General features: G+C 45.3%; 1 protein-coding gene across 9 annotated transcripts in view; it reads right to left on the bottom strand.

Annotated features, from left to right (window-relative positions):
* Window positions 1–7620: 7620 nt before the first annotated feature.
* The window catches only part of Ssx2ip (SSX family member 2 interacting protein), a 32789-nt gene continuing 27323 nt past the window's right edge, over window positions 7621–13086 (bottom strand). For all 9 annotated transcript variants that reach the window (NM_001439444.1, NM_175597.4, NM_001439443.1 and 6 more), the window contains 3 exon segments: window positions 7621–9088; window positions 10216–10375; window positions 10893–11007. In NM_001439444.1, coding sequence (NP_001426373.1) covers window positions 8914–9088; window positions 10216–10375; window positions 10893–11007 — 450 coding nt within the window. In that variant the 3' untranslated portion in view covers window positions 7621–8913.

Below are 13086 nucleotides of genomic sequence, written 5' to 3'. Positions count from 1 at the left end.
GGAAATGTAACACCCACTCTCATTCCCCCTTTCCAATGTTGCAAACTTAGCTCATTTCACGTATTCGTCCTTTAAAACTGCTTCTCACTGAACCAGACCATCCTGAATGCAAAGATTTGGAGACGCCGTGCCTTTCACGGTGAGAGGCTTAGAGAACAAGCTGAGAAATCTGCAAGCATAGATTTGCCAGTGTCTTTCATTGTCATGACAACCATTACTGAGAAGGAATCCATTCTCCACCTGCCTCGAGATGGAAACCAATGAAGATAGAACCTATCCTGCTGGCCAGCTCTCTGCCAGCCTGACGCGACTGACTGAACGGCACACAGAGCCTTCTCTGTGTGGCCCGAGCGATTTATAGCTCACACTTAGCACTTTTTACCACAGCCCCAACACTCGGAGATGGCCACAATGTTGTCTGCGTTAGTTTACTAAGGTTGCAGTAACTAAGTGTCCTTAGTTAGGGTATCTATTGTTAGATAGGGTATCTATTGTTCCTTGATTCTAGATGTCTGAGAGCAAGATGATCGATGGGGGAGGTTCTTTCTAAAGGGTACGGCAGAAATCTGTTCTAGCTTTGCTTCTTGGCTTGTGACTAGTCATCTTCATGTTCACATGACCTTTTCTCTTCATGCGTGCATGCTTACATTTTCCGTTGCTACTCTAGACACCAGCCAGTGCAACAGAAACGGGGTTGGTGATTCCACTTTAGTTAGAGAGGGGTCCTCATTTCTGAGACGTCAGGGGTTAGTAATTCAACGTAAATTTGGTGGAGGTCAGTTTAACATGTAAGTTTCTATTTACCAGATATTTTGTAATACCAGTTTCTATGTTGTTCAAGATATAGAATGGCATTGTTTCATAATTCTCATTAAAATAATAGGAATTTGCCTTAATTTTCATATAAACTATGATGATGAGGAGGAGGAGGAAGAGGTGGAGGAGGAAAAGAATTTAACAATAATAATGACCATGGTAGGTATAGTAATTTTGACATGGTGATGGTAATTTTATCAAGACTGTATTCTAAAACTATGAACAAAACAGTACAATAGTGAGTCAAAGAACTATTGGGCTCTACTGTGCTCCACCCAATTCCATTGCCAAAAATATACATCCTTGTAAGTCAAGGTTCAGACCAACTTAATTTTAGAAAAAGCTATCACGTCTTGCTAGCAACACTAAGGGTCTTAGAGTACTGATTCAGTTGATAACAATGACTCCAGGGGGGCTGGAGAGATAGCTCAGCGGTTAAGAGCACCCGACTGCTCTTCCAGAGGTCATGAGTTCAATTCCCAGCAACCACATGGTGGCTCACAACCATCTGTAAAGAGATCTGATGCCCTCTTCTGGTACATCTGAAGACAGCTACAGTGTACTTATATATAATAAATACATAAATCTTTAAAAAAAAAAAACCAATGACTCCAGGGCTCTCAGTAAAATCCGTACAGTACTTGCTTGTTACTTCTGACATGAATGCTATCTTTATTAGCTGTGTAGCAGTAGAGGAGTCACTTGGCCCACTTGTAGCTGAAAGAAGGAAAGGCAGTTAATAATCAAGCTTCTGCGCCTATTTCTGGATAATCAGATGCATCTGGCCCTCTAAGGCTGATGACATCAGGTATCCTTTCTTGGAAAGAGAAGGGCATGAGGTTCCCAGAACAAGTCTCACCAAAATGAGCCAGTGATAGTCCCTTGTCTCCTCACATGTTAAATGGAGTTAGCTATATAACACGACTTACAGTGATGGCCAATCTGTCAGCCTGACATGTCCTGGTGTCACCCAGAGGACAAATCTCTCTCTCTGTCTATTGGTGTTTCTATTCGTTCACCGAGGTTGAAAGGCCTGCCCACCTGTGGGCAGCTCCATTCCATGAGCCAAGGTCCTGGACTGAATGAGGAGAAAGTGAGTGCCCATTTCTCTCTGCTTTCTGACCGCAGAAACTTTCTGCCATGCAACCAGCCAGCTCTCTGCTCCTACCACACGCCTTCCACAATGACTGCCTGTACCCTCAACCATGAGGCCAAAGGAACTACTGCCGAGTGGTTTTCATCAGGCACCACGTCACGGCAATGAAGAGAGTTACTGACCCATTTCCTTTCTGAACAATTGCTCTTAGCTACAGAGAACTGCCGATCTCATTCAGCAGAAGGTGCTTGAGGAGGAGGCTTTCTTCTCCACAGTGCATGTACTGGGGCAAAAGCCAACTGGAGTTAAGAACAGAGTTACCAGGGTTTCTCTTGCTTTTCTGCCATGGGTACTATGCACAAAGGACCTCATTTCTGATACTTTCCCCAGGTCAGAGAGCAATGGGTCAGGCAGACTGTTTTCTGCAGGAGTTGGGAGAGATAAAGACTGGGGGGGTGGGGGGCTTTGCTAGTCCCTTCCAAACCTCCATGAAAATAATTTCTGTGACGCTAAAACTGTGGAAATGAACTTAACCTATACCAGTAGCCTCTCAGAAGCCTTCAGTTCAGAAGCACGCAGGGCCTGGAGGGATTTGAATTACCATCCCAGCTACCTCAGGAATGGTGGGCTCGGGGCTCTTAGAGGACTACTGAAGAAGGTTGTTTCTTTTTTTTCTTTTCTTTTCTTTTTTTTTTTTTTTTTTTTTTCGGAGCTGGGGACCGAACCCAGGGCCTTGCGTTTGCTAGGCAAGCGCTCTACCACTGAGGTAAATCCCCAACCCCAAGAAGGTTGTTTCTTAAGAATAATCTTGGTTCCCAATTTTCACCACTAGACCAATTTTCTCCAGGCCATGTCTATGAGCAGGACGCATATCTGTGTGCTAGCAGTTAGATAACACTGTTCCTTTCAAAAACAGCTAATGAAATACAATTGTATGGGAACAAGAATAGGGATATTGTTTTCCCCTATATAACTGGCAAAAATAATATTCATAAGCATTAACACATTAATGCAATTTATCTCTTGCCCCAGAGATGTAGGTGGGAACTAGGGATAGGTTAGAGTGTATACAGGTTTTCCTCCAAGATTGAAACATTCTATCCCGCAGAGAAAGCTCCTCAAGCAGGAAGGTTAAACAACTCAGTTTCGGAAGTCCCTGAAACTGACCAGATTCACTGACATCTCCATGCCAGAGTATGCCATAAAATCTAAGAGTCTTCCTCAGATGAACTGAAACTAAGCTACAAAGACCACCAGGGGTGGGGAGTGTGGTGGTTGTGGGGAGTTCAGGCTTGCTGTAAGAACACTCTGAAACCAGCCAGCTGCCTGGAGGAAGCAGAAACCGACTGAGGCACTACTCAGGAGACTCTCCAGCCTGCTGAGCTGCCTGCAGGCTGTGCAGTGGGCTCCAGGTCACCAGCTTTGTGACCTGTCACCCATGCTGGGGTGGGTTTTGTGTCATTTCTGCTCCTGTAAATAACTCCTCACCCACACTCCTGTAAGTAACCCCAATAATTCGCTGGTTCACCAAGCTGGACTTCGGTGGTATCCACACTTTGGCCTGTTATGGGCTCCCTAGGTGAGGTAACGAAACGTGTTACATCTGCCCAGAAAATCTTTGTCACACAACAGGTTCACGGGGCCCAGTTCCTGCTGGTCTAGAGGGCTACAGTCTGCTGTGGTCACGTTGACAGACCTTGCTCTTATCTCCTCGGTTCTGTATTCCCACCCTGCTTTGTTCAATACATGGCTGCTTTTCTACTGAACTGTATGTGAGCTTCCCTGTATGTGACTTCCAGTCAGGTTTCTGTCAGTTCCCACAGACAAACCTGAGTTTCTTGTAGTGATGCCAGCACTGTTGACTATGGGCCTGACAGACCAACACAGCAGAGAAGTGAGGACCCCTGCCTGGTCAAACAGGCATTTCCCTGGATGGAGACTGAGACCATACCTAGTGCAGAACGAACACAATGTTCTCGTTCTCTCGGACCACTATGACTGCTTCCGTGCTAGAACACGTGCTTCTGTAATTACAGCGGAGCCCAGACGCTGCCACAAACATATTATCCCTGACTTAATACAGTGGGGCAGGAGAGGCAGCTCAGTGGTTCAGAGAACTTGCTGCTCTCGAGGACCGAGTTCATCTACCAGCCGTAGACAGCTCACAGCCACCTGTAACTCCGGTTCACACCACTTACACCCCACTCACAACATAGTAAAGGAATTTGAATGCCTACTTCATGCCCATTAAGTGGTTAAGAAATACAAATCCACTGTAACCTGTACACTTCACCCTGAGCAGGACTGGGTTATGACTTGTAAATGGTGACAGGATAGATAGTTGCGTAAGACCTGAGGACAAATGGCGGGATTCCATGGGTGTGGGTGTGGCCGAGTGTTTTGTAAACTGGAGCAAGGGGAAAGCCGAGATGCTTTTGTGCAGCGTGGCCCAGCTGGGGAGCTTCGGTTTGCCCGGTGAAACAGTACCACAGGGTGGACTCGAAGGCTAGGTTTGTGTTATGCTTCGATTATCCCCGTATATTTCATTTGAATTGCTACAAATTTCTGGGGGTTGTTGGTTTTTGCTGCACATATGAACAAGGGTTAAGAACTATATATTAGAACACATTACAACTCGCTTCTACCTCAGGAACTGCTGGTATTTGAGGCAAAAAAAAAAAAAAAAACAAACTAGTTCTGGGGAAGGGAGATGGCACAACTATTGACAGCTCAGATTGGAGTTGCTTGGTGAGGGCGTGCACCATATGCCGAGTGACTCACCACAGCTGAGGCCCGTGGTGCCAGCCCAGTTACAAACGGCACTTGGTGACTGACTGTTCAGGTGAATGCTTTCTATTTCAAGGTAAGCACTTTAACAGGTGATGTCTACACCTTGTCCAAAGATGTGGCTCACATCTGTATGGTCAATGTTTGTATGACAGAAAGTCTTCCCTTGAGAATAGGCCCACTTTCCAGACATCTACACTCTGTGTAGTAAATGTGGGACTTCCACTCACGTTTGGCTTAAGCTCAACTTACGTTTCTGGGATTTCTTATTCAGCACAGAAAGTGCCAGCCAAGCAGCCCCTCTAAGTCCCTGCCTTCTTGCACCTGCCCTCAGTCACCATACACTGGTGATTTTCATCATGGCTTAAGAACCCGGCCACTATCAAAACTTTTCCAGGAGTTGGGGGCCATCTGCAGCCATTGGACAGAGCCATAGTGCAGAATGCTATTAAGTGACCTGGAGTCTGCAGAGCCACGTGTTGTAGAGATCACTGAGTCAGCAGTAATGTCATGCCACCATGTCACAATGGGCACACTTCTCCCTGGTCCTCTCTGCCCCGTCCAGAGTTGACCTCAGTTGACCTCAGATTCCGTCTTCCTGTGCTTTACAGGAACCATGTCCTGCATCAAAGCTTTCCTCTTGGCGACAGTGAGCAGGGGCTGTACAAAGGTCCATCATGACCTTTCAGAGCCAGCAAACCACTGCTGTTGACTTTCCCACAGTGTGTAAAGCACTGCGTGGCCAGATGCTGGATTTCTATTTTTCTTTGAGGCATTTCCAATGCAACTTTCACTGACATCAAATAACAGAGATTTTAGCAGTTAAGTCTTTGCTTAAGTTGAATAAAATTACCAAAAAAAAAAAAGCATATTTTATTTTTCACAAAAAAAAAAAAAGACTTCTCAAGATAAAAGAAAAATGCTTTTCTTGTTGTACTGTTTCCCAAAGCACCCTCCTCCACACAGGCTGAGAAGTACTGTCCCTCTGCACCAGGTGAGCACCAGACATCTGAGGTGACTGAGTCCATCTGAGTCAGAACTTGATAATAATAAGTTTACCCGCGTGAGCCGCAGCACTGCAGAGGAAGCTGGAGATTCTGGGACTGGGAGAGAGGCCCCAGCGTTCAGGTTTCCCTGTCTAAGAGTTCTGGGACCTTCGGTTACCATTTAACATGAGCTTGTTGCTAAATTTTAAAAGAAGGGTGTTAATATTGTCTATTAAAAGAGCCAAATTAAAATGTGTTCTGTACACTGTATTTTAATAACTAAATGGGCGAAATACCATTCAAACATTTTAAAAGCTATTATAAGATTTAAAAATGTTTCTCCCAAAGACAAGGATTATTTGAATATTGGTTACCTTCTGTAATAACCAGTAAGCTCACTGCAGAATCGTGCTTTTGTGGTAACGTGGGTGAAACGCCAGCATCAGCCGCCCTCCTCACCAGACTACCCAGCCTGTCTCTCAGGTCTGGATCTGAAGGTGACCCCACGCCGCCCAGAGGCTGTGCCTTTTCATTTGACAATGCTGGGACATGTTCTCATCTTCTTGACTGAGGTGGAGACGGGGGCTGCTGCCTGAACCACAGACTCATAGGACCTGGAACAGCCAGACGTGACCAACACCACGGGCTGTGGTGATTGAGGTTTTACAAGTTGCATTCATCTCAAGGGTTCTCAATGATGGGGGAGTAGGCCCATTTTCTGCTCCTCTGGGACATGGCAAACCCTGACGAAACAGCAGGTACTCTGCCATGTTTACTGAGTGGAAGAGTACACACACACACACACACACACACACACACACACACACGGCAAAAAGTGTGTTTACTGAAGATCCAGGATTCAACTCAAGAATGCCTTCTATGTGTGTATGTGTAATTGGAAGAATTTTTACAGCAGGGCAATCACAGGAAGGGCTTGTTAACTCAGTGCTCCAAGCTTACATCCTTCAGAAACCTCCACTGGGGTCCCAAGGCCTTTCAGAAGGCACTACAACAGGGTGGTAAAAACTGGATTTTAGGCACCTCATTGTGCACCATAGACTTATGTTTTCTCACAAAAACCAGGTTATTACAAGCCTTTGGACAATCCTGCTTAGCTAGGCTAGGAACCACAGAATTACTCCCAAACAACGTACTGTACTTCATTTGGACATCGAGGCAAACGACTTGCTCTGGCTGGTCTTGTAAACCTATCATTTAATACATTACTTCTGTACAGAAATGCTCCTTTAATCTCAGCATGGCTTTCTACTGTCACTGGTCTTTCAACTAAGTTTCTAGTTATTGTGATTAACAGGTACTTAAGAGTAGAAAAGTATCTCACATTTTCATCAGTTTTTAAGCTTTCAAAATTCAAAATGGTCATGCTAAGAATTTAAGTCCCAACTCGAGGTGCAAAGTTTCAGACAATCCCTACTGATAAACAGGAGAGCACGAAGGTTCCCCAGAGGCTTTGAGCCAAGAGATCCTGTCACCATCTAGCTGTGAGACCAGCCCGGCTGTGTTGGTTGTGAATGCAGCTGGTCCCAGGGGCTTTCCTGTGAGCTCCCGCTTCCCAACACAGTGCCACCCACCTCTCTGGGAAGTCTTAGGGATCATTTTAGAATTGGGATGGGCAGCAAAACAAAAGAGCTAGGAAAATGTAAAGCTTCTGGCAGTTCTGTGCACATCCCTTAAGGGATGTGGCTTTCTTCTGCAGTTTCCCTCTAATCTTCGAGTCTCTGGAATGTTTTTGCAGTACGAGAATTCAGCCCATGCTGAAATGCAAACACAGCCAAAAAGCAGGTGTTCCTTTCCAGAAAACCCTCCTCATGAATAAAGCACGGTTTTAATGAAAAACAGGAATATTGTATTTGGCAATGTTGCAGGTTGCAGCTACAGAAGCCGCAGTCACACAGGGAATGGACAACACGGAGCTTGTCTTTTGGCAGCATGATGAATTTAATGCAACAGTCATAGCAGGGCAAGGGGAGAGAAAGGCAGATGGACTATCTGCATCATCAAGCGAGGGCTTGTGTCGGCGGCTATGTGCAGAGACGAGCAGGGCGAGGCACTTAAAAGCTGCTGGATGAAAATCCACCCAGGAGAAGTCTGGGCCTACGTCTACAGTCACTGTCAGTGTCATTACTGTCAATAGTAACATACTTCTCATGAAGAAACATGCAGCAGAAACAGAGAAAAGAGCCTACGATTGTTCTAGAAATGAACAACACACCAGTGTCCAGAGTGTCAATTACAAAAGCCAAAGTTTTACACTGTCTTACTTTAGTAGTGGTATGTAGTTGAAAATCTCTTTAATTACAAAAGTATTGGCAATGATAGAAAGCCCTGGCGGTACAGAGATCGCCGCACCGCACCGTCGGTAAGGAAAAGATCACCACCCAGGTCTCCCATATCCTCATCAGCCGTCCCTTCACCCAATGCTCTTGCACTATTAGTCACTTCTGTCTTTCCCCCATTGCTTCATAATCCACATTCCTCTTAGAAATTATAACAGTCACATATATAAAATAAAATATAATGCTTTATAAATCTCAAAAATGTAATGTTAGTAGTTTTAGCTATCTGAACTTAGCTTATGAAGTGGCTTTGAATTTTTATTGCCCAAATGGCTTAAAAATAAAATCTTAACTGTCATGTGGCAGTGGTCCTAACACATCTGTAAACACCATGCCACTGAAAACATTTTAATTGGCATGAAATGCTATACTCGAGCATGGTGTGAAATTTTTAAACCTTAAAGCCTCTTAACATAGTCATGTATATTTATGTACAGGCAGAAAACATATGAAAGAGGTAATCCCAAAATCACACTAAACATAATAAATATAGAACTGCTTTGTTAAAAATCTACAGTGTACATTCAAGTAAAGACTAAACTTCCAATGCCAACCATACTTGGGACAAAAATTTAATGTTTACAAGAATCAGTCCCTAAAAGTGCTATTCTCAGTACCCGGAAGAGGAAATCATTCTCGTGCTTTTGTTTCCCACCAAACACCATACATTCCTTTACTCACAGAGCCAGAGGCTTCTGTTACTAACACACAGCCAAAGCTTTCGCATCCTCTAAAGCGTTTCAGCTCTTTGGGGAAAGACTGGGAAGTCCAAACAAACAACTCCGACATCTTACGGTAGATGGCTGACTTTATGCTACACCCCGTGTCAATTCCTCTCATGCACTCCAGGACAGCGCTGCAGCCCGAGCACCTATGGTAAGTCATCTCGTTCCACGTGGGAGCTTGTGTAGGCCGAGGAGCATCCACCGTAGCAACCCTCCCGGGAGCTGGGTCTGGACACCACGCTCCACTTCTGGTCCGTACTTTCTCTTCCAACCTCATTCGGTTTGGTTTCTTCAGGAGTCACAGTCAGCGCACTGACGGGACTGTCGGGAAAACAAGGTAAATCTCAGAAGCTAGTATCTGCTCCTTGGTCATCGTTTAGAGCAGGTGTTCCCGAATGTCTCACGTCTGACTACCCCCACGTCTGCACTAATGATGTTAGACCCACTCAGGAAATCAGGAGGATGCGCTTGGAAGTGCTTTCCTCAGACTTCCATGTACACACGGGGTGAGGCTGAGCGGCAGGGTCCTGCACAACAATGATCACTCCCATATCTGACCTCCCATCACTTCACTAGCTCTGGGCTCCTTTTATGACCCAATTCCAAAGAAATATCATCTCTCAGCTCCAACCGTGCCTTCCAACCTGCTCTCCCACTGCACGGCACTCCACGTCCATTCCCACAGAGAAATGTGCGATGCTATTTTATTAGAGTTCGTGTTTCCCTTTACCTCCTCTGTTTAAATCTCTCACATTTGCTCCACAGTTCTTAGATTAGACCTAAAAACAGACTTAAATCATCTTAGAAAATTATATATGCACGTGCCCTGAGGACAGGGAATAAGCTGCTTTAATACTTCTACCTGAGGCAGGAATTTTCTTACCAACCTGAGGAAGTGCTTTTCCTCGGCTCTTTGCCCTTCAATACCCACGCTATGAGCATACCAAAGAAACTTAAGTTAGGTACTCTGAAAAACTACCAAAACGGCAGTCTTCAGCATGATCAAAGTACTTAGAGTTTTAAATGTTTCATGACATAATCGCCTTAGTCTCTCTTTTAAGGTAGTGTCTTGGTATGTAGCGCTGTCTAACTTAGAACTTGCCACGTACAGCAAGACAGCCTGTTCCCTGAGTACAGGGTGAAAGCTGTGCACCGCACTGGCCCAGAAGTCTAGACTTCAAATGTGAGCAGAGACAGACAGGAGTGGACTGGATCTACTAGAGTTCTAAACGTGGCTCTAAGCCTCACACACTGGCAATCTCTCTGCAGACAGAATAAATAAGTCAATCTAATTTCTTTCCAAAGTGTACACTGTCATAAGACACACACACACACACACACACACACACACACACACACACACACACACTCACACACCAACTTCTTCTAAGCAATACAATGTTAACCAATTTTAGAAGTGTGTGAAACGATCACTTAAAAACAAATACCTGTGCTCAGACACACATGAGCGAGACGGGCAGAAGTCTGAAGGTGAGGTCGGAAGAGACTTAGCCAGTTTGGATGTGCAAGCTGGCACCCCATTAGCGACACTGTGTGGCTTCTTTTGCCGTGGCCGTGGGTGGACTATAAGATTGTCTGGATCAGAACCTGGTTATGAGTAAGAGAAAGAACAGGACACATGGTAAACTATCAACCACGGAGATCACGAACCAGGATCAAGCACTTGCAATTCAGAGTGGACTTTGAGAAAGAATAAATTACCTGCCATCTCTGTCACACAATCTCCAGAGAGAGGGGCCTAGCTTAAAAATGGTCAGTTTCTAAGATCACAAATTTTCATGAACATGGATAGCATCATCATAAACCCACAAGAGCACTTTTTATATGCATGCTTCTCCCATGAACCTCACTCTGACTTAAGTAAATAAACCATTAAGCTGGTTTTTGGGGGTTAGGGGTCTGGCTCCTTGGTAGAATAGTAGCCTGTTACAGGTTGAGTTCCTGGGTCTGATCACTAGAACTTGAACACGGGTAGGCAGAGAGAGATTAAAACACTTAGACTAAGTCTTCAGCTCCAGATAGGCCATCCTGTACGCACTGGGGCTGCCAGCTCGCTCGGCGCCGGACTGGGACACATTCCAACCAGACACACGTCAACACTTACTTCCTGAAAAGGCACTGAAAAGTTTCACATTTTCTGAGTTCTGGTGATCAAAGGTCGTCATGTTTAAAAACTGCTGCTTCACCCAGCTGGCTCGCTCTTCCTCAAACGCCTTTCTCTAGTGGGACGAAGACGAAGGCAGTTACTCCACTGTTAACTCTCTCTCCCTCTCAGGAACTTCTCCAGCTGCTTCCCCTCTGCAACCTGTACCTTCTTACATGAAATAGTCACCTAGAAACTAAAGGACTCAAGAAAATCACGTTTAAGAAACTAAAGTTGGGGACAGCAAGGCGGCTGCACTGGTTAAGAGCACCTGATGCTCCACACAGGGCCTGGGCTCCACTCCCAGCTCCCACGAGACGGCTCATGAGTCTCGAGCACCCACTCAGGTGACAGGATATCCTCTGGCCTCTGAGGGCACCAGGGACACATGTTCACCTTCAGGTCTAACACCCGCACACATAGGCTAATAATCTTTAAATAATGAAAACCACAGACTTCACTGATAGTCCATCGACTGCTGGGTTTCCCATGAACACAGTATTAGCAGAACTATGACACAAAGAACACGCAACACAAAACTGATATCAGAAAAACCCCCACTTTACAAATCACCCACTGGGAAACAGACGTCTGACCTCTCCGGAGATTTCTTTTGTCTTGTCGCCATTTGCCAGTGGGAGCCACAAGAGGAAAGACAGATTACACAGGATCATCTTCTGATCACATGATTACACAGAATCTCCTCATGATCACGTGATGATCCCTAAACCACATTTTCTCTCATTCCTCTGTCATGGCCACCCATGTCTCCAAGCAGACATACTCTTGGGCAGGGTCACACGGCTGCCAGGCGCACACGAGGCACTGGCTGCCTGAGGAACACTCGGGGCTTAAGTAAGGGTGTGGGGGAGTCGTGCAGGCGACTTAGGATGCCTGGCACTGAGTCTGTTACTCACACTGTGAATACGAAACCAGATTTGACCCACGCTGGGGCAAACAGCAGCAGAAGAGGAAAAGCAAAGGTAAACTGACTGCAAATAACGGTGTTCCTAGAGTTCTGAAAATGCCGTCACACAGATTATAAGATTCAAAACGCATGCAAGACAACAATAGTATATAAAGAAAAGGAAATTTAAGTGTACTAGAAAAATAAAAAAAAACAAATTCTGAAATAAAAAAAAAAAATCAGGGGTTCGGGATTTAGCTCAGTGGTAGAGCGCTTGCCTAGCAAACGCAAGGCCCTGGGTTTGGTCCCCAGCTCTGAAAAAAAGAAAAAAGAAAAAAAAAGTCAGTGACTGAAATAAATAATAAAACTGATCCTAAAGACAGTTTGGTGATCCAAAGAATAATATAAAAAATGTCCAGAACTTAGAACCCAGTGTCAGCCACAGGCACACCTGAGGGCCAGACACCGTCAAACAACAGGGAAGACAGACACAGAGGAAACAAGCAGGAGAAAACACCTCTACGTGGAAGACACGGGACTCTCAGAGGAAGAAACTAAGTGTGTCCTGAGGAGATTGGGAACTGTGAAAATCCCCTAAGCTTGCGCAGAAGGCGTCCCACAACACTGCCTACGAGGTGACATAGGAAATGTCTAGCTGCAACAAAATTAAAATAAATAATTCAATTTTTTAAAAAATATTTCATGTATATGGGTGGTTTGCCTACATGTCTGTGCCTGATACAGAACAGGCTTCTGCTCCCCTAGACCTGACTCACGGACGGCTGTGAGCTGCCGTGTGAGTGCTGGGAACTGAACCCAGGTCCTCCGGGGGAGCAGCCAGTGCTCTTAACCCCAAGCCACCTTCCAATCCCCTTCTTTCAATTGTTGAAGGGAAAGCTAGAAGTTAAAATTAAATGCCCAGTCAACGAAGTCTAATCTAGCTTTAGCTATTCCAGTATTCAAGACAGTTAGCACTGTGCAGCCTTTCTGTTTAAAAGGGCGGCTTGGTAACACAGACCTCACAAGGAAGCACAACTGAGAGCTGAACACACAGGCAGCAGGGTCTGACTGGGAATGACCATGGGAACACAGAGAATGATATGGCTCCCTGGCTGGCAAAGTCAGGGCTGAGACTGCAGCTCAGCGGCAGGACTGCCTTGCACGAGGCGCCGGGTTCAATCCCATCATTTACGTGTTCAATCATTTACGTGTTCAAATGCATGACCTGTTTATAGAGTGAGCAATATA

This window comes from Rattus norvegicus, chromosome 2, assembly GCF_021556685.1.
Source record: "Rattus norvegicus strain SHRSP/BbbUtx chromosome 2, alternate assembly SHRSP_T2T, whole genome shotgun sequence".
Lineage (NCBI taxonomy): Eukaryota > Metazoa > Chordata > Mammalia > Rodentia > Muridae > Rattus > Rattus norvegicus.
Note: the sequence above shows the minus strand (reverse complement) of the source record. Positions and strands in the feature narration are given on the sequence as shown.